The sequence below is a fragment of the Trichosurus vulpecula genome, chromosome 3 (genome assembly GCF_011100635.1).
Source record: "Trichosurus vulpecula isolate mTriVul1 chromosome 3, mTriVul1.pri, whole genome shotgun sequence".
Lineage (NCBI taxonomy): Eukaryota > Metazoa > Chordata > Mammalia > Diprotodontia > Phalangeridae > Trichosurus > Trichosurus vulpecula.
The window spans coordinates 63,694,068-63,719,534 of record NC_050575.1 but is presented as its reverse complement, the minus strand read 5'-3'; the positions used below and the strand labels follow the sequence as shown (position 1 = coordinate 63,719,534).

Genomic DNA, 25,467 nt, shown 5'->3' with positions numbered 1-25,467 from the left:
ACCAGGACTGTGACCCAGATCTAAGCAGGGCAAAGCAAGAGAATCCTGCCTCAGGGCCAGCAAAGAGATCCCTGTACTCTCACTCTGATCAGCTGCTTGATTCCCCCTGTCTGTGGGCCTGGAGCTCCAGAAGCAGGTGCCACTGCTGCTACTACTGCCACCTCCTCCACCCCGGGACTAGGGCTGGATCTCACCCTTATCTCACTCAAGTCCAACAGAGTTTTCCCACTGACCTGCTAAGTTGTCTTTGGTGTTTTTGTGGGTTGAGATGTCTGGAAACTGCCATAGCTCAGTGATCCAGTGCCTTCTGGACTGGTCTGTCCTGGAGTGGCCCATGCTGGACTGCACTCTGCTCCCAGCATGGTACAACAGACCCTTTTCAGCTACTATCCAGGCTGTCTTGGACTGGAGACTTGTTTCACTCTGTCATTTTGCAGGTTCTGTAGCTCTAGAATTTGTTTAGAGTCATTTTTTACAGGTGTCTGGAGGGATTTGTGGGAGACCTCAAGCAAGTCCCTGTTTTCACGCTGTCATCTTGGCTCTGCCCTGACCACTTTCATTATCCCTGACCCTATTTTCTGTATTTTTTCCACTATGAAAGTAGAGAGGTGGTGCAGTAGATAGAGTACTGGGTGTGGAATCAGGAGGATCTGAGTTCAAATCTAGCCCTCAGACATATTACTAGCTGTGTGACCCTGCACAAGTCATTTAACTTCTGTCTGCCTTAGTTTCCTCATCTATAAAATGGGGGTAATAGCACCTACCTCACAGTGTTGTCTCAAATGAGGTATCTGTGAATGACTTAGCCTAGTGTATGATACATAGCAGGTGCTATATAAACGTTTATTCCCTTATCCTCCCCTAGAATAACTGTTGCATTGATAGCAACCAATATTAAAGTACAGGTTGATTTATTTTGGAGGGTCTTATTTAGTTTTTCTTTGAGTTTTGTGGCCTCTTTATCTTTGCAAAAGGTGGTGGTATTAAACTACAATTCTTTTACAGTAAGGTTGAGGCTACCAAGAGAAATATATTGAGAATTAGATTTGGAGTCAAGTAAACTTGGGTTCAAATCTAACACTTACTAGCTGTGTGGCCCTAGGTAAGACTTTTTGAGCCTTTCCCCTCATTTGGAAAATGGGAATAATATGTCTTAAGTCACTATATAAGCCAGCTGTACACTGATCAGATAATCTCTAATGTCTCTTCCATCTCTAAATCAATGAAGTTATGATTTTCATGTTTTTGAAATAAATGTTTATCTGGGTTACTACATTATGTGAGTCAGTGTCTCATGAAATGATATGTATCATTTCTTTGCATTACATAATAAACCAACCTTGTTAATTCCTTTATTTGCTTCTCCCAGGACAACTTACAAGCCTGACCTACAGCTTTTTCATCTTCTGGTTTTATTTATGGCAAGAATGTCTATATTGATAAGATTGAGTCCCCAGGAGGATGTCCACTCACTGGGACAAAGAGCTTTCATTTAGAGTCCCAATAGTTAAGTCAATATTTATAAATGGCCTAATCTAAGGCATTTTTTTAAGCACCCTCTGCCTCTTTTTCCACAACTGCACGTTTTATGGGCCTAAACTCTTATATTCATCATCTCATTTGTGAGAGGCAAAGTAGCTATTTCCACTTTATAGGTCAATGGCTTCCAAAGTTGGGGCTATCATTACCTCAAGCGGTAACCAACTATAGGACAGGAAGATGAGCTGACCCCTCCCCCCCACCTCAGTAGACAACCTCTGGACTTATCACACAACTACATAATCCCCTCACTATCATGTTAATACTCCCCATACTCTCCAAGCCATTCCCTCCCCACAGCAGTTGTCCTCCCAGTGGCTGTACAAGTCAGCTCTAAACCTCTCCTCTGCCAATGAGAGGAAGGACCTGAGCACCTGTAGCAGCTGTGCAAGTTCCATCGAGAAAATGCCCTGTCCTATTCCTGTATCCCACCCCCATCACCTTGTGGCTCCAGCAGGCTTCCCTCTAGGTGGTCTCTGAACTCCAGGCAACTAGCTGGTAAGAATGGATCTCTGCTTGTGGGAGGACCCCTCCCCTCTCCTATTTTATTTTTGATGGGACAGAGCCACAGAAGTAGACATGGATGGGTTGCAATGTGCGTAGAAGATCTCATTATATTCTCTTTCCCTCAGGCCACTGAAGCTGATGAACCAAGACATGTAAAAAGAAACAAAAGACTGATTACAAACTCAATGGAACATATGATGTGGCAACTCAAAAAGGGTTATTTTGTCTATACCTGTGATTTCATTGGTGTAAGGAACTCCATGTAGAAACTCCCTCTAGTGATGCAGATCTGCAACTATTTAGTAACTTAAAATCTTAGTTGTCTGGGGGCACTGAGGGCTTAAGGAACTTGTCTATGGCCATGTGTGGGAAAAGGAAAGACTTGAACCCAGGTCTTCCTAACTCAAAGGCAAGCTTGCTGTCCATACTGCTACGATGTCTCTCAATGTGATCTTCAACTGCATTAATTTAAGCATAGGGATTCAGACTGAGGTACTGTTGTACTCATATGGTCAGATCAACGCAGGAGCACTGACCAGGATAGTGTGCAGACTTTTAACCAGTAACTCAAAAATTTATGGAAGTAACTGGAGGATGTTTGGCTTGGAGAAGACTTGAGAAGACATGAGAAAGTGAGAGAGAGAGCATTTAAATAACTACTATGTGCCAGGCACTGTGCTAAGCACTTTACGAATCTCTCACTTGATCTCACAATAACTCTAGAGTTACATGCTATTATTACCCCCATTTTATGGTTGAGGAAAATGAGGCAGCGGTTAAGTGACTTGCCCAGGTTCAGTTTGGATCTGAATTCAAATTTTCCTGACTCTAAGCCCAGAACTCTATCCACTGTGCTTCCTCAAGTATCTCCAACACTGACACTTGCAAACAAAATGAAGACTTTTGTTACTCCAGCGGAGGTAGGTATTGTTGTAACAATTGGGCTAGCAGCTGCTGTGGGGGTGAAAGACCAACACAAGCCCAACAAGAAGAATGCTGCCAGCACAAGTTCTTTAGATGTGTTTCACTAAGGAAAGCAATGTTAAGGGATTAACAGTCTTATTTCAATCCGACATACAAATATCATTCACTTAGTTCAGGGGAAAAATCCAGCACCCTGAACTTCAGAGCAAATACAAACAAATTACAAACATCAACAGACAGACCTTGTCTGATTCAAATCTCAATGCATAGTTACCAGGGTTTAACAGAATCCCAACATTTGGGTTTACAAGCTGGGGGGCTCTTAACAGCTGCCCAGAGTCTCTTCCAGTCACACGCCACTCTTCCAGTGAGTGAGAGCCCCAGCAAATAGCTCTGTTCTCTGTTTTTATATACTCTTTAGCCGTCATCAAACGTCATCTAAGGGACCAGAACTTAGGCTCCTACTATTGGCTCTGGTCTTAGCAACTCCCCTTAGGACCCTGAGGGCTTCATGCCCACATAGGCTTAGCACTTAGTTGACAGGGGTTTGGGCCTGGGGCTTTGCACCTAGTAAGGCTCAATCAAAGACATTTAATTAATTTATTATTCTAAAAAGTAAAAAAGTCCCAACTTAATTGATATTACAGTTATACATTCTCTCACATGCTTACATCTTTTAATGTTCAATCATGAGGTCTGGTGATCACTTACAATGTAGCTGTACTTGAAAATACTATGAGAATGCTCCTAATTTCTTCCATCCATTCCCTGAAAGGGTGAAAAATTTATCAATTCCCAGTATAAGTGGGAAGGGAATGATTTTATTGACAGTTCCTTTGAGTTGGAGGGAGTTTAAAGGTCAGTTGGAACAAATCCTTCATTTTACAGGTTCGGAAACTATTGTAACATGCTGCTTTTCCTAATAATAATAGAAATTAAAATCGTAACAACTTTGAGGTATCAACTGACAATCAAATTAACAAAACCTATAAAGTACAATGTTGCCAGGGTCATGGGGAGGTAAAGACTCTGTTGTGTTGTCAATGGGACTGTAGAAATGTGCAAGTTTTTTGGAAAAGTCAATTATGAAAATGAACCTACCTTCTGACTTAGAAATCCCACTGGGACTCCATGTATATTCTAAAGATATCATTAAAACATAAAAGGTGTTTATCTGCATAAATATATGCCCAGTTGGATCATTTGTAATTGAAAAACAATTATGTCCAAATCCTAGGGAATGATTTGCTACATTGTGATAACTCAAACTAACTGAATACTTTCTTGCCACAAAAAATTACTTATATGAACTACAGGGTGTTCCTAAAGTCTGGACATACAGGAAATGCGGAGTTATTGCATCGAGTTCTTATGAATCTTGCAAAGTGTATCAACCTGTGCATCACAAATGTTGGAAATCATATTGAAGATGTTATTTGTTAATATTCCAGTTAAATAAAAAGTTGCTGAAAATTTTATTCATTTCTTGAAAATATGCATTTTTGCCTATGTGTCCAGACTTTAGGAACACCCTGTATTTTTTAAAAATATAGGAAGACTGATGTGAAGTCATGAAAAACAAAGTCAGCAATATATGTTAAATATGATTACAATACAGACACACAAAACCCAAATAACAAAACAAGTACATAAATTAGAGGTTATAAGGGGACACAGGAAATACATTGATAGTTTGGAATTCATCGTTTTATTTGGGGCTCAACTTCACATTCTGATTATTTGTGTGTGTTGAAATGGTTATTACTTTTTAAAACAATTAATTAAAAATAATTCTTTTTCTAGACAGTTGGTAACAAACAAATGGTCAAGAGGGGCTTGAGGCTAGGACACTGAAACATGGCAAAATGTTGTAATAGCAACATTTTTATTGTGACAACACAACAAAAAGCCCGATGCCACAAATTGGACAGCACGCAAACTGGACCAGTATTATCTAGAAAGACAATGCTCTTGATTTTAATGAGAAGAAAAGAGAAAATGCTTCATTTTTTGTAAAATTTATTTCATAAGCTTACCAATGGTAGACAACATTTTTCGTTGTTCATAAATCATAATACAATTTAAAAATTACAAATGCTCATGATGAAACTATTTTAGAAATATTATACACAGCATTTTATATTATTTAAAAAATTGAGTCAGGCTAAAAAGATAAATACACCACAGTGATTGTCCAAAAACTGTAGTTTTATAGTTCAGAAAGTTAAGAATTTTTACAAAAAGTTAAAACCCAACAATATATAATAAATACAGAGAATAATAATAATAAACATGGTTTCTTCTTCCTGAATATATGTGCTAAGCAGTGTAGGGTTACTCTGCATAACATTACTCACATCAAACATTTGATATCACTAATGTGATAATTGAACCTCAATATAATATTGGAAAATCCAACATAAAACCTCATTTATCCATTTGCCTGATATGCAAAGTAGCTGGCAATGATTTAAATTTGAGCTGCAGCTACGAATCTGACTTCCTTATAATATAATTCTGCCCAATGTATTTTCCTGGAATCAATTAATAATGCTGGTGGGTGGCTGGGAAGGGAAAAGGATGCCTGAGATAACAATGCTGCTTAAATGCTGACCTACAGTAACTGCCAAGGTTCTTCACAATTATCCAGTCCCATTTGCTTCAAAACCAAGTTACTCTTACATACTTTCAAAATATCTCACACTTCTGAGTTAGCTATCTTTCATCAAGTTGTTATGTTTTAGTGTAAAACCATGCAGAAAAAAATCCATCAAATTGGGGTATCATTTTGTTGGACATTAATCATCATGGACCATATATTAGCATTCCTAAAGCATTTCAATTTCTACTATTAAAATATTCCTTATAAAGCTATTTTTTTTTCTGTATCATGGCAGTTGTGTTCTAGAAAGTGATGTATTTTCTGATCAAGTTGCATCTTAGGTCAAAGCCAGCATCTGAGACATAAAACAGAGTGTACCAGGTCACCTAAAAAAAAGCATCTTTTTTTAAATTCCTCTAACATTAGGAGTAATTGTGGGAAAATAGAAGTGTTCTGAAACTTTCAGATATTCAAAAGCAAAAAACTTTGCTCCATGGCTAAATATATGGGGAAAAAATACTTGTAGAAATATAGGTCTATCGGCTAATACCCAATTTTTCACTAAATTTTCACTAGCTCAGAAATGGTCTGGCATCTGATACAACTGTACACGGATCTGTTCCTGCCTAGGCCAGATGGGTTACTTCTGATCAACCAAGACAAAGGGAATGATGAACTTTATCAGGTTATTTTTTTTCTGCCCTTCTTCCTCTGAAACTAGAAATTAAATCCTAATCAAGTCTTCTCTAAAAGTTACCCTTAGGAGCCATTCTTTCCAGGTATGTTTCAATAACTGGAAGCCAAATGAGAGAAATGTGAGGTACTAAATGGTGTTTATGTTGCCAGGTTCTTAAAATTATATGGCACTATACTTTCAGGAACTGAAATTAATCTGTAGCATGTTCATGAGAGATAATAACATCACATCTCAAACAAGAAATGCAATCTGAATGGTTCATATATACAGCTGAACCACAAATTCCACATTACAAAATTCATGCTCTGAGAAAATTCCAAGACCAATTGGCATTTTTATACAGTAATACAACTGACTTCCACTAAAATCCTAATGCCATGTTTCACCATGTCACAGAGGTGAGCCTGGACCCTTTAAAACCATGCCTAGTAGCTCCATAGCAGGTTCTACTGAGCTGAAAGGGACCACTGATAGCTTATGTGTCTGTCATTCAACAAGCCCCGGAAATTCAGGAAAGGCTTATCATCAAAAGGTGGGCTTTCCAGGTAATGAATTTCTTTGGCCACAGCAACTAGGAGTTGGTGGAAGATATATACATCTCAATGAAATAACTAACTGTTTGAAATATCAAAGTAAACATTACATAGACTTTATTATCTTTTTTATTAAAGGCTTATGACTCCTTGGTAAATCTCTTGAATTTCTTCTAATTGGTCACTAACACAACCCTGTCTCCAAATTCAAATAAGAGTATGGTTGGATGGGATGAGGGTTAGGGGATGATGTGGAAAGATAGTCTTCACTGCCATATTTAAATGACTAAAGAGAGATATTCTATGGATTTTCAAAGACTGAGCCATTGGTTTCATATTCTTGGTTAGAATGGGATTTCTCCCACATAATCTTTTTCCAAAGCTCAGAATACCTGAAAAAAAGTTAAGTCTGAAAAATTATTTTAAAATCTTTTTATCTCATGACTTACCCCAGAGAAAGGCAGTTGGATACTGTATCTTGTTCAAACAAAACATCAAAGAAAATATTTCTCAGATGAAATTACCTTTGTGAATGAACCATTTTGTAAATTACTACTTCAATGAATTAAATGGTAACCTGGTGACCTAAAAGATACGATATACCTATCAAATGGTACCAATTTATTCAGATTAATTTATTCACGGCTTAAAACTGTCTCCCATTTTATCTGTATATTTTATCTTGTATACAAATATACAAGCACAGTTCATCATACAGATTTAACCACGGTCATGCAATTTCACTATCCATGTGATAAAATATTTGGGAAAAAAAACCCCTCCTAAATCCTATCTCTTGGCATCGTGGCATTAGGGTAGAACCCTAAACAAAGGAACAAAGTCAAGATTTAGTCCCTTCCCTAAATTGGTAGTGAAAGAGTCAGGGAAGGATTTTTTATTGGCATGTGTTAAAGATTTTGCTGGTTTACAGATGATGGCTAAGGGAATTCTAGAGCTTGAAAGTGGCTTAGAGATCATCTCGTTTGATCCTCTAATTTTACCGAGGCCCAGAGAGGTATTGTTTGTGGCTATAGAACTAATCAATAGAAGGGCAACAAGGATTACAACTCTAGTCTTCTAACTTGTAGTCTGATTTTGACTATGCCAAACTGATTTCTAAGGTCTCTTCCGGCTCTAAAATTCTAGGAGTCTATGTCTGAATAAAATTTGGGGAGCTGACAACCATGGATGAGAAATATCAAACAAGGAAAAAATTGGCATTTCCCCCCATTAAATTTGGCAATTTTCATTCTGCAAAAAAGCCCACTAATTTCTGTCATTGTTGACAGAGACTGGTGTGTTCTCCTAGATGTCTTCCCCCCTTTGTGGTGTGAAGAGATCAAAGGTTAACTTTCAGATACCCCATCTTTGCGGTCAGAGTTGAATTCAGGAGATCCTACCTCTTCGGATGAATTGGAATGACAACTGTTATGAGAATCTGTACCAATGCTTTGAGTTTCTGACTGCGGATGAACAGAAACCTGAACTGCTATCTCCTGACCCTGCTCATTCAGGGAGCCATCCTCTGAATCTCCTTCTGGTGAATTACTACGCCCAATATCTGAAGTGATGACATAGATACTATCTTGGGCACTGAGGGCTGGTCTTTCTTTGATTCTTTCTCCCATGTCATCAGGATCATCCACCCGCACTGCTTCAAACATCTCCTCTACAAATGCCCTACAATTAAGAATGAGAGGTGGGAGAGGAACACTTCTTGCCAGTTCTTCAATATAGCGGGCAAACTCCATAGTCTTAAACTGTGTAACTTTGGCCAGTTCTAGGGTCTTGGCTGAAGTAATGATGGGAATGCGTTTAGCAATCTCAAAGGCCTTCTGGAGCTTCTCTGCACCTTCTGTTCTAAAGAATTCATTGATGGCTTTCTCAGTCTTTCGAAGGTGGCTGCTCATCATGCACAGACGTGTAATATTCAAGATAAGAGTTATTGTGAAGGCGATCAGGCAAACAATCATGTAGTAGATGCTCATGTCTCCTGAAGTGAAGATAACTCTTAAGGTGACAGAGTAAGAGGCATGGACTGGAGAGGTGACTAGACAAGTATAAAGCCCACGGTCAGCAAAGGTTACGCTGGTGATATTCAGGTGGTTTTTGAAGATCAACCATTTTCCACCTAGTAACCCAAAAGGAAATTTTTTAGAAAATGACATCATAAAGTATAATATGAATGAATAAGCAAATTTTTTTTAGTAATATTCCAATACAAAAAGTTCTTCATGAGAATATTCTACCCAAAGGAAGTGCTATATGTTTGAGTAATATAAACCATGATTTATGAACTCAAAAGTCTGGGCTGAAAAAGAAGCCTGGCAGAAGACAAATGAAAATCTGACCACAAACTAAAAATGTGATTCCTTCAGGCTAGTAATTTTTGTAGCTACCAGATGCTTCACTGCTCGACAATGAGAATAATTTGTAGTTTTCACATTTTCTTGAAACTTAGAAAATTGTTAAGATTGTCTATCCGAAGAAAATGATTTGACTTGATAAATGCACAGATAGTAAAGACTATAGGTGATTTTCTTAGATACAGCTTTTGATGATGAAATTGATGTTTTAAAGCAGGTTATATTTTCAAAATATAATTTTGAATATATATATATATATATATATATATATATAAAATTTTAGCAGGATTTATAAAATTTCACAGCTGGAAGTGATTTTAGAAGTCATTTATTCCATGGACCCTACCTCAAGCAAGATCTCTTTCAGACCAAATAGTATCATCATCCTCTTGAAGACTTTTACTAATGGGGAAGCCCATTTTATTTCAGGACAGTTTTCACTGTAAGAAAATTCTTGTATATTGAGCAGAAATCTAGCTACCTGTAACTTTGCATGCACTAGTCCTAGCTCTACCAATTGGGGCTAAGAAGAAGAAAAGTAATCTTGCTTCTACATGGAAGTCCTTTGAATATTTGATGACAGAAATCACATTCCACCTAAATCTTTTCTTATTAGAATAAATATCTTTAGCTCTTTCAAGACGTTCCTTTGGTCATGATTTTAAGCCTCCTCAACATTCTGGTTGTCCTCTCTGGACATGCCGTTTTTCAATGTCACCAAGAACTGAAACACAAACCAACTTCCTGTCCAGGTGGAATAAAAGCTCTGTTTTAACTCTAGATCACACTTCACCTAAAGATCTAATTAATGAATGTAGACATACATATGACTTAACACATACAGAATCTACACCTTCACAAATAGCCAAAGAAACTGATGATGATTAGCCTAGAGGAGATATGGGGGTGGGGTGGTGGTAGAACAGTACAAGATCAATTTAAAGGTCTATCATTTGTAAGAGGGTACCAATTTATTCTGTGAGTGTGGTGGGGAAGGGGAGAGGGGGTGCAGTGGCAAACTAAAAGCAACAGGTAAAGATTCAAGGAAGGCAGATTTCAGATGTCAGCATTTCCTAACAATTAGAACTAGTCAATAACAGAACAAGTGGCCTTGGGAGAAAATGACTTCTCTATCTCTAGAGGTGTTGCTATAAAATCATTTTCTGGAGATGCTGGAAAAGAGCTGGCCTTGGTAACCTCTAAGATCCCTTACAACTCTGAGGGTAATAACAAAGTATGGAAGCTGTGCTACACAGTTCTCCAATGTACATTAACAATTTGGATTGATTTTCAATAGTTCTCACCTGACTTCTTAATCTCTAGAAAGCACAGATTGTTTTACGTACAAATAAATGGCAAGAGTGAAAAATTGTTGGAATCGTCTTTAGTTTTGCCACCATTTAGCCTGACTTTATGTTTATTTTAAAAATCTCTCTCATCATCTACCTGTTAAAAAAAACACACACACATCAAAGAGCACGAAACTATGAATATAACCATCATTCCTTAAAAGTTCTATTTTTTCCCTCTGAACTTTGAGCCTTGCATGGAACGCTACATGAATATACTATATATGAATTCCACTACATGGCTCCATGTTAACAGTAACAATCTATTTATCAACTGTTTCTCTAATAATTTAAAATCCTGTCCTTTACTTGTTGATAACAAAAGATGTATGAGCCTCATACCAGACTGACACCTGCCTATGCTAGTCTCACTGAGACTCATAAACTTGAGCCAACACAAGTTCCTAGCAGGTACTGAATGTATGAGCAAGACCAATAGTTTTCAAACCTAGGAAAGGTAGGAAGATAAAACCTGTACTTTACTTAGGAGTCTTAACATTTCAGAGTTGGAAGTAACCTTAGAGAACATCTAAATCTAGTCCCCTCATTTTACAGATGAGGATACTTAGGTCTAGAGAAGACAAGTCACTTGTCCAAGATCAGAGGGCAAACATGGAACTAGAACAAAAGACTCCTCATGGAAGTCGAGTGCTTTTTCCACTTGGCAAGTCTACTTCAAGGCTGCAACTACATGCAGAAACTTCTCTAACTTTGTGGAAATCAGTTGCTTGGAAAAAAAAATTCTGGGTTTTTTTTTTTGGTAGTGATTATGATGATATTAATGGTGGGTAGCAGGTTAATATTAGTCTTTGCAGGGTTTCATTCGATTATATCTACATTGAGTTTTGCAGTAAATTTCACTTCAAATTTTGGATTACGTCTGGATACAGTGCTTTCTAACTCCTGTCACTGTGACGTATCTAGTATTTTTATTTTCCATGACAGCCTAGGAAGGGGCTTTAAAAATGAGCTATGGTGGGAGAGGTGAGTAGTTAGGAATGTGGGAAAGGGATACCTGACTAGGTTAATGGAGGAAAAAAAGGGACAACAGAATGAGATGGGAAGGACAAAGAAAAAAAGAGGAAGGGATGAGGAGGTGACAGCTGGCTTTACCAACCAAGACTTGATGATTTGTACAGCCTTACTCAGGAACAATTCCTCTGAGACAAAGAGGACTTGGAGACTGCTATTGTTGCACAACTGTTTAAAGCCTTCAGCGGTACCCAGACAGAGATGTTCTGAAGGCCATCCTTGTTGCTCATATATGAGAAAACCTGGCTGGGAGTTGACCCTCTCTTTAAATATGGTAATAGAAGAAATTAAATTCTAAGCTCTGAAGAAAATATTTCTTAAAAGGTTCCCCTCCCCTTTGGAGGGTTGGCTTAGCTATTATATATAATATCCCATAGCAACTATCAAAAGTGAACACAATATTTTGGGGAGATTTGAGACAGCTGATCATTTACTCTGAAGCTAAAATCTACTTTGGAGTTGTCTACAGGTTCATAGGCTCTAGAAATAACATCTGGTCCAACTTCCCATCAATGTATAAATGAGGGAATTGAGGTCTTGAGCAGAGAAATAACGTGTCCAAGGTCACACAGAGTTAGCATCAAAGCCAGGATTCTAACCTAAGTCTTCAGATATCAAATCCAGTGTTCTGCTATATCATTCTAGTTTTTTTATTTAAGTAGTTAGGAAAACTCTATTCTTCTTTCCTAGGAACGCTATCTATATTATTGAAATTTTATTTTCAGTTCCAAATTCTCTCATTCCCTCCAACCCATCCCACCCACTGAAAAGGCAAGAAATGTGATACCCATTATACATATTAAGTCATGCAGAATATATTCCTGCATTAGCTATCTTCTGAAAGCAAAAAGAAGAAAAATAAAGGAAATGAATATGGTTCAATCTGTACTCTGAGTACATCAATTCTCTATCTGGAAGTAGAGAGCATTTTTCATCATAAATTCTTTGGAGTTGTGGTAGATCATTTTATTGATCAGAGTTGCCAAGTCTTTCACAGTTAACCAAGTTACAATGTTGCAGTTATTGTGTACATTGTTCTCCTGGTTCTACTCACTTCACTTTGCATCAGTTCATATTTTTTTTTAGGTTTTTCTGAAACCATCCCCTTCATCATTTCTTATACCACAATAGTATTATTCTACTACATTCATAACTTCTTCAGCCATTCTCCAATTGATGAGCATTTCCTCAGTTTCTAATTCTTTGCCATCACAAAAAGAGCTGCTATAAATATTTTTGAACTGATGGATCCCTTTCCTTTTTGTTTTGATTTCCTTGGGGTATAGACCCAGGAGTGGTATTGCTGGGTCAAAGGGGTATGTACCATTTTATAGTCTTTTGGGCCTAGTTCCAATTTGTTCTCCAGAATGACTGGGCCAGTTCATGAGCTCCACTGACAGTAATGTCCCTATTTTCCCGCATTCCCTCTAACATGTCATTTTCCTATTCGTCATTTCAGCCAGTCTGATGGGTGTGAAGTGGGACCGCAGACTTGTTTTAATTTGCATTTCTTTATTAGTAGTTTACTGCATTTTTATGTGATAGTTTCAATTTCTTCCTCTGAAAACTTTCTGTTCACATTCTTTGACCACTTTTCAACTGGGGAATGGTTCTTATTTTTATAAATTTAGATCAGTTCTCTATGTATTTGAGAAATGAGACTTTTGGGGGGTGCAGGGCAATTGGGGTTAAGTGACTTGCCCAAGGTCACACAGCTAGTACATGTGTCAAGTGTCTGAGGCTGGATTTGAACTCAGGTCTTCCTGACTCCAGGGTAGGTGCTCTACTCACTGCGCCACCTAGCTGCCCCTGAAATGAGACTTTTATCAGGAGACTTGCTACAAAAATTTCTTCCCAGTTTCCCGCTTTTATTCTAATTTTGCCTGCATCAGCTTTGTGTAAAAAACCTTGTATTTTATTTAATCCAAATTGTCTATTTTACCTCCCATGAACATCTCTCTTGTTTGGTTATGGACTCTTCCTCTATCCATAGATCTGACAAGTAATTTCTTCTGTGCTCCCTTAACTTGCTCATGATATCATTATGTCAAAATTGTAAATCAATTTTGGGCTTATCTTGAGATATTGGTTTATGCCTAGTTTCTGCCAGACTATTTTCTAGTTTGCCCAGCAGTTTTTGTTAAATAGTGAGTTCTTACCCCAAAAGCTGGGATTTTTGGGTTTATCAATCACTAAGTGACTGTGTTCATTTGCTTATCTATTCCATTGAACAACCATCCTACTTCTTATCCAGTACCAAGCTGTTTTGATGATTACCACTTTGCAACAGAGTTTGACATCTGGTACAGCTAGGTCCCTTTAACAGTTTTTTTTCATTGATTTTCTTGATATTCTTGCCCTTTTGTTCCTCCAGATGAATTTTATTGTTTCTAGTTCTATAAAGTAATATTTGGTAGTTTGTTTGGTATGGCACTGAATAAGTAAACTAATTTAGGCAGTACTGTCATTTTTATTATACTGGTTTGGCGTACTCATGAGCAATTAATATTTAGATTTGTCTTTCTTTGTGTGAAATGTTTTGTAACTGCATTCATATAGTTTCTGAGTGTGTCTTCACAGGTAGACTCCCAAGTATTTTACAATGCCTGAAGTTGTTTTAAATGGAATTTATTTTTCAGTCTCTTCATCCTGGGTTATGTTGGTAATATGGAACCCTATCAGGGCCAAAACCTCTAGCTTTGCAGAAATCAGTTCCTCTGTTGGTTGCAATTTAAAAAGAGAAAGTTCTGAAAATGAGTTAAATCCCTATCGGCTGCTACCTTTTCTTTCTCTACAGACACAAATACTAGGTCAGGATACTTTGCATGATGGGAGTGGAGGAGGAAACTGAAAGAAGTTTACTTGGCAAATAACAATGGGGGAGTGGGAGGAGAGAAACCTTTCTGAAAATTTTGCTTAGCTCAGAATTTAACCTTTATATCCCAGAAGTAACAGGTTTATTCTGGGGGCTACAACAGCTTAAGTTCTTTTATCCTTTCTTGAGCAGAGACCCAAATGAGCACTGGCAGGGAAACCATGGTCTACATTAAAATGGTGGTTTCATGAAAACTACAGTAAGTTCACTAAAAAGAAACAATCTATTCCATTAACACTATCTTTGTGTAGTTTTTAAAGATCAAGGGAAAAGACAAAAAAGCAAGGGGAATATCCTTTGTCAAGTTTACAAAAGCATTATAGAATCTCAGGGCAGCCTAGGGGTATTCTTGGCCATCTTCCTGCCTCCAGGTGGGTAAGCCCCTCCCCAGAGATAAATTATCTTAAAACTTTCCATGGAAGTCAGTTAAATAATCTCCTAAGGCAGCCCATTTCAATGCTATTTAAATACTTTATTTATAATTTACGATATTTCCACTTATGTTTAACCTAGTTCCTTCCTGCCACATTTCCTTTTAGTCTATCTTCAATATAAAATAATTGGTCATTTCTTTTTATTCCCTAGCCTTTTCTTCATGGTAAATGATTATAATGTCTTTCTCTTAGACAAATGTATCTTGCATGAAGTGCGTAACATTCATGCTATGGTTGTAGAATTTAAAGAGGAAATGCAAATTGTGTTCAAGTGTATGTTTCAGGATCTCTTTGCATAGCATGGAATATCAAGCAAAGTCATGTAGGACAGGAAGATAACTTCTTGTACCAGGTCCATAATTATTTTACCTAAGGGCCAGGCATCTCTGCTTCTCATGCTAATCTAGAGTGTACCACTATAAACTTGGGTACATGTGCTTCTCTTCCCAGGAGACAACAAGATGCCTATTAACATGGCAAAATAATTTTTATTAATATTTCTGTTACCCAATCTGTGATTTACTAAAGAGATTTTGCCCAGAAGGAAGCATGTCTAGCAATAAACAGTCTTCCATAAGGAATGTTATTAATCTTGCACATTTTTGCTGGGATGAAGAGAATGTATACCTTCGGTACCTATTCTCCAAGTTTAACACTTTACTACTCCCCCTTCCCCCACTCCTCCTGCTTTTCAAGGTTTCATAATTGTTTCAAATATTCCTTAGGCTTTATCTATACATTTTCCATATGCTATTGCATAATAGTCACCTGAAGGTGAACAGAGTATGCACTGCTTACCTCCTTCTTCTTGATCAAGCAACAGCCCTTTGGAATTGTACCAAAGAATGTCTTCATAAAGGTTGGTGGTGAGAAGACATTCAATCAAAACACTGGTTCCCTCTTTGGCTATGACGAAATCACCACTCGTGTGGGAATTAGATGAGATTTCAAACGTTGGGGGAAAGGAGACATTGTAAGTGGTGTGATTCGTTTCTACTGCTATCGTTCCATTGTATTCTATATCATCCAGGAAAAATGCAGCAGGAATGATGGCATTCACCACCAAAGTGAACAAGCAGTAGTGTGGCTTCATGAGAAATTAGAAAGAACTTTTGCTTTTCATTGAATTTGGAGCCTTAATCAAAAAGTTGAATAGGAAGCTAGAGCATTTGTATTGTCATCAGAGGAGTACATCTATTCCTCGGCATTAGTTTCCTGGGGAAAAGATGTATTCCAAATGCACTTTGAAATCTTCAAGTTTAATGGAGATGACCAGGAACTAACCTAAAAGAAAACCATAATTAAATTTTAGAAGATGAAGACATATTAATCATTCAACAAAAAGTAAGCACCTATGATGTGCAATAAACAGCGACAAATGCAGACATATGCTACTAGCCTTCAAGGAACTGTGTAGGGGTAATATCTACCCAGAAAAGCAAAATATAAATTAAGTTATGCTAAGTCTATGAGAATATAAAATATTGTGAGATCAGATGACAGATCTCTTCTGGATGTAGAAGTTAAGGGAAGGCTTACAGAAGAAATGTACTTGAAATGGACCTTAAATATAGCTATGAAGTCATGAGGCAGACATTGGGTAGAGAAGAGGAGGGAGGGATATCAGCGCATGTGTGGGAATAGCGAAGTGCAAGAGAAAAGGTATTGTGGTACATGGACTATTTTGTATAAAAGGAAGCAGTCTGAGATAAAGCTGAAAAGGTAGGCTAGAGTCATATCACAGATCTTTGAATACAAAGATCCAAGAGTATTGACTTTATTTTCAGTAGGTACCAAGGAATCACTGAAGGTACAATGGGATGACAACTATAAAAGTTCTAGAAATATTAATAAACATGAAGTACTTAAAGCAACAGTGGCACAGACATTTGGTAGTGTAAGAAGAGTCAAGGGAGGAAAAAAATCTCACTATAGAAAGGCAGCAGGGTATAGTAGGAGGATACTGCTTTCAGGAAAGTTGGATTCTAAATCTGGTTTTGCCACTACCTGTGTGACCTTGTACAAGTTCTCTCTGGCCCTCAATTTCTTCATCTGTAAAATGAGAGGGTTGAAATATAAGATTTTGAAAGTCCTTTTCAGATCTAAAATTGTTTCTAAAATTTATAGTGCTGACTTTGCCTGCTAATAGGCTCTGTGACTTTTGGTCAGTTCATCAAGCAGGCTAAATGAAATCATCTTCAAGGTCCCTTCCAGGTAAAAAAAAAATTTGATTCCATAATTCGATTTCACTGCAACAAAAATCTATATAATGGGAGCCAAATGGGAGCCGGATAAAATATTTAGTATAACGATATTTTGTGAAACTACACCTTTGCCATCTGTTGTTATATCAACACAAAGTAAACAGAACTGTTTTTCATAACTGTAGCAATGAGAAGCAATGAATCATTTAAATACATACATATATATTAAGAATAAATAATACAGTAGTTCAGATTGTCTCACTCTTTGACTTAGGAAGAAAGCTGCATATAAAACATATGCAAATAGTTACTGTTTTCTGAAGTTACAAAGTTCCTTTTCACAAAAACGTTAGGAGCATGGATAATAAAATGTTTTTCCATTAATCAGGAAATGAATATATTTATAGCATCTGCAATGGAGAAATAACAAATTCTTAGCTCAAAGTCTACAATCATACTTTCCTATCCCAGGAACCTCTTCTTTCCTCTGAAGTTCTGCTCTCCCCAACTTCCTTGCCACTTGGGGACTAGGCAGGAAGCTCTAGCTGAAAATGAAAAATCAAGAGAAAAGCAGAACTATTCTAGGAAGGAAAAAGGCCAGTCATTTCCAGATAACCATAGCCTGGAATTCAGATGGGAAAATAAGAGTGCTTTGGGGTGCATTTATTCATAACTGGTATTTCCAAGAGTTTGACTGTAATGATACAGTAGATGGTAAAGCAACGTGGTGCTATGGAGGGTGCTGAACTTAAGAGTTAGAGGATTCCCATCCTGGCTCTTTCACTTACTTCCTGTGAGAGTGTGTGTCATTTCACTTCTCTTAGCCTCAGCTGTGAGGGAAGATGGTGGGGGGGGGGGGGAATGGGGGTGGGGTGGGAAGGGAGGCCAAATGCTAATGAAAACCTGTCTTGCAAATGTACTAAACACATGAACAACTGATTGCATACATGCAGTTCTCACACTCCCTATTTGCTTAGAGGACTCATCTGGCTATCCTACTTCAATAATGCCATTTGCTAGCTAAGATGAAGAATGGGAATGGTCTTTCCCCTACCATCCCCTTAATCCCCCTGAGTAGATGTACTTCTCCGCTTTTCTTCAAGCAGAGCTCAAAGCTTTCTCACCTGTGCATTCCCATATATTTCCTCTTTAATTTCCTGCTTCCGTATGTAATGTCCTATTCCTTCCATTGGTCTGTAAGGTCCATGATAGCAGAGGCAGTGGTGGAGGGAGGTGTGAGGTGTTTTACAAGTCTTTGTAACTTAAGCTTACTTAAGTGTTATGTATATTGTAGGTACTTAAATATAACCATAGAGCATAGAACAGGAAAAAACCTCAGATATAATTTATGTTTATGGACCCAAATTCTCTATTTCCTTCCATGTTTTGCAGTTACTTCAGATAAACCTCTTCCTATCTTTTTCTACTAGAAGTCTATTTTAGACCAGTTGTGAATTTTTAAAACAGCAAAGCTAATGAACCTAAGAAGTGAGCTTGTCAATAAGCATTTATTGCTGACTTTGTGCCAGACACTGAGCTAAGCACTGAGGATACAATGAAAGACAAAAATTCTGCCCTCAAGAAGCTTGAATTCTAATGGGGGAGATAACATGCAAAAAATCATACACATAAGATATAATTTAAGTGGAAGATAATCTTAGAGGGAAGGCACTAGTGGGCTTGCTGCAGAAAGTGGGATCTGAGCTGAGCCTGAGCAACTAGAGGTAAGAAGGGAGAACATTCTAGGCATAGGGAAAAGACATGGAGTCTACAGAATGTCCCTGTGAGAGCCAGCAAGGTCACTGGCTTGTAGAATATGTTGAACACCATAAAAAAGAGGATTTGGAAAAGTAGGAAGGGGACAGGCTCTGAAAATCTTTAAAAGACAAGAAGATTTTATAATTGATCCTGGAGTTAATAGGACGCCACCGGAATTTACTGAATAAGGGTGTGGGAGTGATATGATCGGACTTGCCCTTTAGGGGAATCACTTTGGAAACAGAGTGGAAGATGGACTGGAAGGGAGAGAGAAATGAAACATGACCAACCAGAAGGTTATTGCAATAGAAAAGGAGTGAGGTGATGAAGAACCAGGGTTGTGGCTAAGTAGAGAAGGAGATGTATACAAGAGCTATTGTGAAGGCAGAAACAACAATATGTGGAAACAGATTAGATATGTGGGGTCAAAGTGAAGAGTTGAGGATGACACTGAGGTTGTGATCCTGGGTGACTAGAAGAATGGTGGTGCCCTCAATACTTCTTGTTTAGAACTCAAAACCAATTCTCATATAAATTGTTATGAATGCAGGTTAGTTTCTCCTGTTATTTCAAGAAAGCCTATTTAACAGAAATAGCCTATACTCGCAATGAAAAAAAGCAGAGAAAATCTCACTGCAAAACTTAACAAAAACAAGCGTGTTTTGAGTACTAAACAATCAACATGAATCATAAAATTTGAGAATTAGAAGGAACCTGAAGGGTTATCTAATTGTTTAACCACTGTCCCTAGCAAATTTTTACTGGTGTACAAAATGATTCATATTTCCTAAACCCTATAAAGTTAAATAAAATTCTTCCCCATTTCCTTGGGTCCTTCTTCAGACTCTTGGTCCTTACTTAACCCTGAGAAACATCAGTCTGAAGTTTCAGAATGAAGAACAGTCCACTACAGAAAATTTAAATATTTTATCCATCTGTAGTGTAGTTCGATTGGTAAACACTGAACTAGTTCTAGTGTGCACTTGATAAATGTAACCTAACATCTGATGCATGAGTCTGCTCTACAACACCCCTAAGAATTTTTCACCCTGCTTCTCACTGCACACTTTCAGAGACGAGAACCTCATTTCCTAAATTGGCAGCCTGTTACAGTTCTGGACAACCCAACTTGTTAAGAGCTGCAAGTTTTCCATATTGAAAATCTGCCTCCCTGTAACATCAACTCAGTGGTTCTAATTCTCTGTTCTAGAGCTAATCTCTCTTTGACTAATAAACCTTTGGAAAGTAAGCAATTTCTAAGTTGGAGAATTCTGGTAATTGTTTTTATAAATAATTTACAGATATTATACACATTTATGAATATACTTGAGACAGTTTCATAGAGAAAATAATCTAGTTTCATAAAGTCAAAACATAGTTTGCAAATAGTTAACATTAGCTGGGCTAAACTTCGTCTGATATTCCAAGTCTCTCTGCAAATAGTTTATCTTACTTGCTATATATATTAACAGGAGTAAAATGATAAGCATTCCACTTATAAACAATCCAATTTTTTCTCTCAGGTATAATGGAATAAAATATAATTTATTAAACACAATAAAAATGCAGAATATTTTAACCCTGGAGGGCAATTCTGATTAACTGACTGAAAAGATGTCAGGAATCTAAAGTTATCATACTGTACAGATTTTTCTATTGCTATTTTTGCCAATTTTAAAAACATTTCCTTTCTGAAAAACCCAAAACAAGGAAGCAATATGACTAATTTCTGTTCTGATGGCTTAGTAAACACAACTGGTTAGGAAAACTGATGTTTGCAGACATGATTCAAGAAAAATTCACAGTTGCCAAGTAGACTGTTTTTTTAAAGACACCAAATACTTTGGAATATGTAATTCTAGGCTCTCACTAAATTTTCAACTTCTCCTTGTCTATTGGATACAAACATGCCCATGTCTCTCCAAAAAAACCCCAAAACATAACTTTATCCACCCACCCGTCAGGTATCACCTCACATCTCTCCTGTCTTTTGTGGCTAAACTCCATGAGAAGGCTGTAGACAACAATAGGTGTCCTCATTTCCTTTCCTCTCACTTTTAACTCCCTACAATCTAGCTTTCAACTTCATCATTCAACTGGAACTCCTGTCTCCAAAGTTATCAGAAATCTCTTGTCAAATCTAATGGCCTTTTCTCAATCTTCATCCTTCTTTTCTACAGAAAAGGCTGTTGATCACTGCTGATCACCTTTTCCTTTATATTTTCTTCTCCCTAGGTTTCTGTGACACGCCTCTATCTTAGTTCTCCTCCTACCTGTCTGACCACTCCTGAGTCTCCTTTCCTGGATCTTTATCCAGGTTATACTAGCTAACTCACAAATCCCACAGGACTCTGCCTTGGGATATTTTCTTGGTTCCCTCTATACTATCTCACTTCGTGAACTGTTCAGCATTATGCTGATGATTCTCAAACCTACTTATCTGGCCCTAACCTCTTTCTTAATCTCCAGGCTAGCATCTCCAACTGCCTATTGGACATCTTGAATTGAATATCCCACAGACATCTTAAACTCAACATGTCTAAAATTAAACTTACCCTTTCCCCACAAACCCTTCTCCCGCCCTCATTTTCCTATTACTGTTGAGGGTATAAACTGCTATCCTCCCAATCACTCAGGCTCTCAATCTAAGTGTCATCCTCAATTCCTTACTCTCACATCTCTCCCCACCCCCAAACACCCCATCCCATATCCAATTTGTTGTCAGTGCATGTTAATTTTACCTTTTAACATCTCTCCCATAGACCACCTTTTTTCTTCTCACACTGCAACCACACGGGCAGGCCCTCAAGCCTGGACTACTGCAATAGCCTACTGGTTGGTCTGCCTGCCACAAATCTCTTCCCACTCTAGTCCATCCTCCACTCAGCTGTGCAAAGTGATTTTTCTAAAGTACAGATCTGACAATATTGCACCCTTCACCCTCTTCTACTCAACAAACTCCCTATCATCTCTAGGATCAAATATACATTTTCCTTCTATTGGCATTAAAAGCTCTTTATAACCCGTCTCATCTACCCCTCCAGTTTTCTTATACTTTATGCTCCTCCCCCCTTTAATCCAGTGATACCAGCCTCCTTTTATTCAAAAGAGACTCCATCATCTCACAGCTCATTGGCTGGTCCCCATGTTTAGAATGCTTTTCCTTCTCAACTTTAGGTCCCAGCTTCAAGTCTATAGGAAGTGTTTCCTGAGCCCTCTTAATTCTAGTGCCTTTCCTCTGTTGATTATTTCTAATTTATCCTGTTTATATTTTGTTTGTACATAGTTGTTTACCTATTGCCTCCTCCATTAGACTGCAAGCTCTCTGAGAAGAGGGACTTGTTTTTACCTGTCTTTGTATCCTGTGCTTAGCATGGCGCCTGGCATGTAGGTGTCTAATAAATGTTTACTGATTGACTAGTTTGGGCAGCTTTGTAGAAGGTAATTGTTATGTTCTAGGTGGTAAAGTGGTTAGACTGCCAGTACTGGAGTCTGGAATTCAGACACTTAATTGTTGTGTGACTCTGGGCCAGTCACTTAACCTGTTTCCTCATCTGTAAAATGAGCTAGGGAAGGAAATGGCAAACCACTCTAGTATTTTAGCCAAGAAAATCTCAAATGGGGTCACAGAGAGTTGGATATAACTAATTAGCCAAAAAAAAAATGCTTCCAAACAATTCTTTACTAATTTCACACTCATAATGAAGAGTTTGGAGGCTTTCAGATGCAGCTTTGAAAAAGCATGAAGAGAGATCTAGATTTTAAATCAGAAGACTTCTCCCCTCCTCCCCCTCCACTTGCTAAAAATGTGACCTTAGACAACGTTCTCACCTTTCTGAAGCATTGTTTCTTCCTCTGTAATATATGGAAATACTTATTCTACTAATTGGGTAAGTTATTTCATTTTCTTGAGTCCTAGTTTTGTTATTTTAAAAATGAGGATCAGATAGTTGAACTACCTATTACCACAGAAGTTGTAAAATTTCTTCATAATCAGCACACACTAAAAAAGTTGTGTTATTATCATAGCTTCTTCAAGTTTATTTTCAGAAAGTGATCCTTTAACATTTTACTATGGTAAACAGCTTACAGTGACCCCTGTTGAGGTTTTCCAACAAGTTCTTCTCCAAATTATAATCAAGTCTGAGGTGAGAAAGTTGTTGCCACCCCCAAAATATCCTTCAAGTCTCACACTAGGAAAAATTTTACTGCTATGTGGTGACTTTTGACTGATTGTTTAAAAAATCATTAGCAAAATAACATAGGATGATATTGGAAGTGGAAGACTAGACCTGGATTTTAGTTTCAACTCTGTCACAGACTAACAGCATGACTCTGGATGATGATTTCATTTAAAAAAGCAAAAACTGGGCTAGATCGAGGATTCTTAACTCTGGGTCCTGTGAATGTATTTTAAAAAATACTCTGAAAATGTATTTCAATATAATCAGTTTCCTTTGTAATTCTACGTATTTTGTTTTACGCATGAAAAAACATTCTGGGAAGGGCTTCATAAGTTTCACCAGAACACCAAGGGGATGCGTGTCACAAAAAAAGTTAAGAACCCTTGAGCGCTGATCTCTAAGGTCCCTTCTATTTTTACAAAGTTGTAATTCTACCATTAAGACAGTCTGAAGGCAACTTAGATACATCCTCGAAATACAATACAGGAAACATTAAAAGCCTATTGTGTGTAGAGCACACAGTACTCTACGCACAGGGAAGATGATAAATATCTCCATTCGATTCAAGCAATCATTTCTTCCGCACCCATCTGGTGCAACATACCAAGACCAAATGAAAAAGTCCCTTCTCACCCAAGAGCTTTTTAGCCAAGTCGATAGAACATGTGCATAGATAAATATATATGCGATGAACTGTGGGGAGAAGCACCCACAACGAAGGCAAGAATGGCTTTCCACATAAGATGCCACTTCAGCTGTCTTGAAGGAAACGAAGATTCCCAGAAAGCCTGGGGACAGCTAAGGGGTGTAATTCAGGCACGAGGGGCAGCCCTGTGCACGGAGGCGGGAGATGACTCAACTCCTTAAAATTAATTATATGAATGAATAAATACGCCTCAGATCTTGGCCAGGTCGAGTTCTTTAAAAATAATCAAACATCCATCTTCGTCTTCGGCCGGGCTTTTGGGAGGTAAGCCTCACCATTCCAGCCACTTTAACAAGTGATCACCAATCAATCTGTATCCATCTCTAACTTGGTCCCCAAAGAAAGGTTCAATCAGGAGGAAGAGGAAGGGGAAGGGGGAGGAGGGAGAATGAAAGAGAATGAAGGAACGAGAATGAGGACGTGGGAAAGGGAAGAGAGATAATGTCGTCCCCGCCGACCCCGCTCATAATGCACCCCCTCCCCAAATGTGAAGGGGGGGGGGTTGGGTCAGACCAAAGAGAACCAGGCAGATAGAGAGGACTCGGGGACGAAGGGCAGATACTAGGATCCCTGCCTCAGCATCTATTCTCCCGCCGCTCCGCTCGCGCCCTCCCGCGGCCGTTACGTCACCGGCTTTAACTGACCCCCTCCTCACCTTCCAACAGAAACACCAACCTGCCTCGGGACCGGAGACCACCGTTCCTTCCGGCAGCGGCTGTTTCTGCAGCTGTGCCCTCGGAAACACTTTCCAGAGAGGAAAGGCGGGGCGGGCGGAAGTCGTGCTGGGAGCGGAGGGGCTCCCTCCCTTCCGACGACCCGAGGTGACAGTCTACTTCCGGGGCGCCGGGGATTGCTTTGGTCGGCCGCAGCAGCTCTCTATGGTGCGGAGCCCCCCCGGGGAGGGGGATTGGGGTGGCGAGGCTGGGATTGGAGAATGGTAAAAGAGGGAAGGGACGCGGTGTGTGGGAGGCAGCGGACTGTGGATAAGGGACCCCCCCCCGCCGCGGGGGTCTGGGTGGGGAGGAAGAGAGGCTTGAAGCATCTCAGCCTCTGGAGGCAGGCTGTGCACGTCAAGGATACGTAAGTGCGTGCGGGGGCGGGGCACGCATCGGCGTGGGTATCTGTGACGCCTATCGACAAGGGGGTATGCACCTAAAAAGCAACGGAAGCGTTCCGAGACCCTGCCATCTCTCCCCTCCCCCCCCTCTTAAGAGAGCATCTATTTCAGCCCCCAACATTTTATAAATGAGGAGTGCCCACTGCCCAGCGAGTTAGTGGCAAAGTCGGGACTAGAACTTACGGCTTTTTATACATCTGAGACCCCCCCGATATTCTGATCCTGGGCGGAAATCCACTAGTACCTAGGCTGTGCGGTCTAGCAAGTCAGCGACTTCCCGATACTCAGTTTCTCTATCTGAAAACGATGAGTAAGACTTAGATGATCTCTAAGGGCCCAGCCAGCTCTTACATAGGATGAATTGTGATTCCTTGATTGTTTTTCTTGTAACTTCTTGATTCTTGTCATCCAAGCCAGATTCTACTTCGCTTTTGCTAAAACTGAAGTTTCAAATGCTTATTTTAGGCTGTATCTGGAGGGTTATAGGGAAGAGGCATTACCTTCACAGGAAGACAATTTGAGTTACCATAAGGAAAAATCGAACAATTAGAACTGTCCAAAAATGGGAGAGGGCTATCACATATGGTGAATTCCTCATCATTAGAGACCTTCAGTGATGAGAAACTTAGCACCTCTTCTT

At 38.8% G+C, this 25,467-nt stretch overlaps 2 protein-coding genes across 4 annotated transcripts in view; one reads left to right on the top strand and one right to left on the bottom strand.

Moving 5' to 3' along the window:
* Positions 1-4,972: 4,972 nt before the first annotated feature.
* Positions 4,973-24,779, bottom strand: MFAP3 (microfibril associated protein 3). Of its 2 annotated transcripts, none has more exons than XM_036749025.1 (3): positions 24,366-24,779; positions 15,657-16,142; positions 4,973-8,933 (listed from the first exon to the last, which is right to left on the bottom strand). In XM_036749025.1, the coding sequence occupies exons 2-3, from the start codon at positions 15,949-15,951 to the stop codon at positions 8,149-8,151; spliced, it is 1,080 nt and encodes a 359-aa protein (XP_036604920.1). In that variant the 5' UTR covers positions 15,952-16,142; positions 24,366-24,779; the 3' UTR covers positions 4,973-8,148. The 2 variants fall into 2 exon arrangements, with proteins under 2 accessions (XP_036604920.1, XP_036604921.1); XM_036749026.1 differs by having other exon boundaries at positions 24,386-24,762.
* Positions 24,470-25,467, top strand: part of FAM114A2 (family with sequence similarity 114 member A2) — a 32,888-nt gene continuing 31,890 nt past the window's right edge. Inside the window, exon 1 of one of the 2 annotated variants that reach the window (XM_036749023.1) lies at positions 24,470-24,591. The gene's annotated coding sequence lies outside the window, so the exon portion shown is untranslated. The remainder of the gene's footprint in view (positions 24,592-25,467) is intronic. The other variant, XM_036749024.1, reaches the window with a different exon arrangement.

What these genes read in the sequence shown, in the direction of transcription:
- MFAP3 (XM_036749025.1), bottom strand. Translation starts at nt 15,951, where the DNA reads ATGAAGCCACACTACTGCTTGTTCACTTTGGTGGTGAATGCCATCATT. An exon ending in GCTTGATCAAGAAGAAGGAG is followed by an intron (nt 8,934 to 15,656) that starts GTAAGCAGTGCA and finishes TTGGGTTACTAG; the next exon opens with GTGGAAAATGGTTGATCTTC.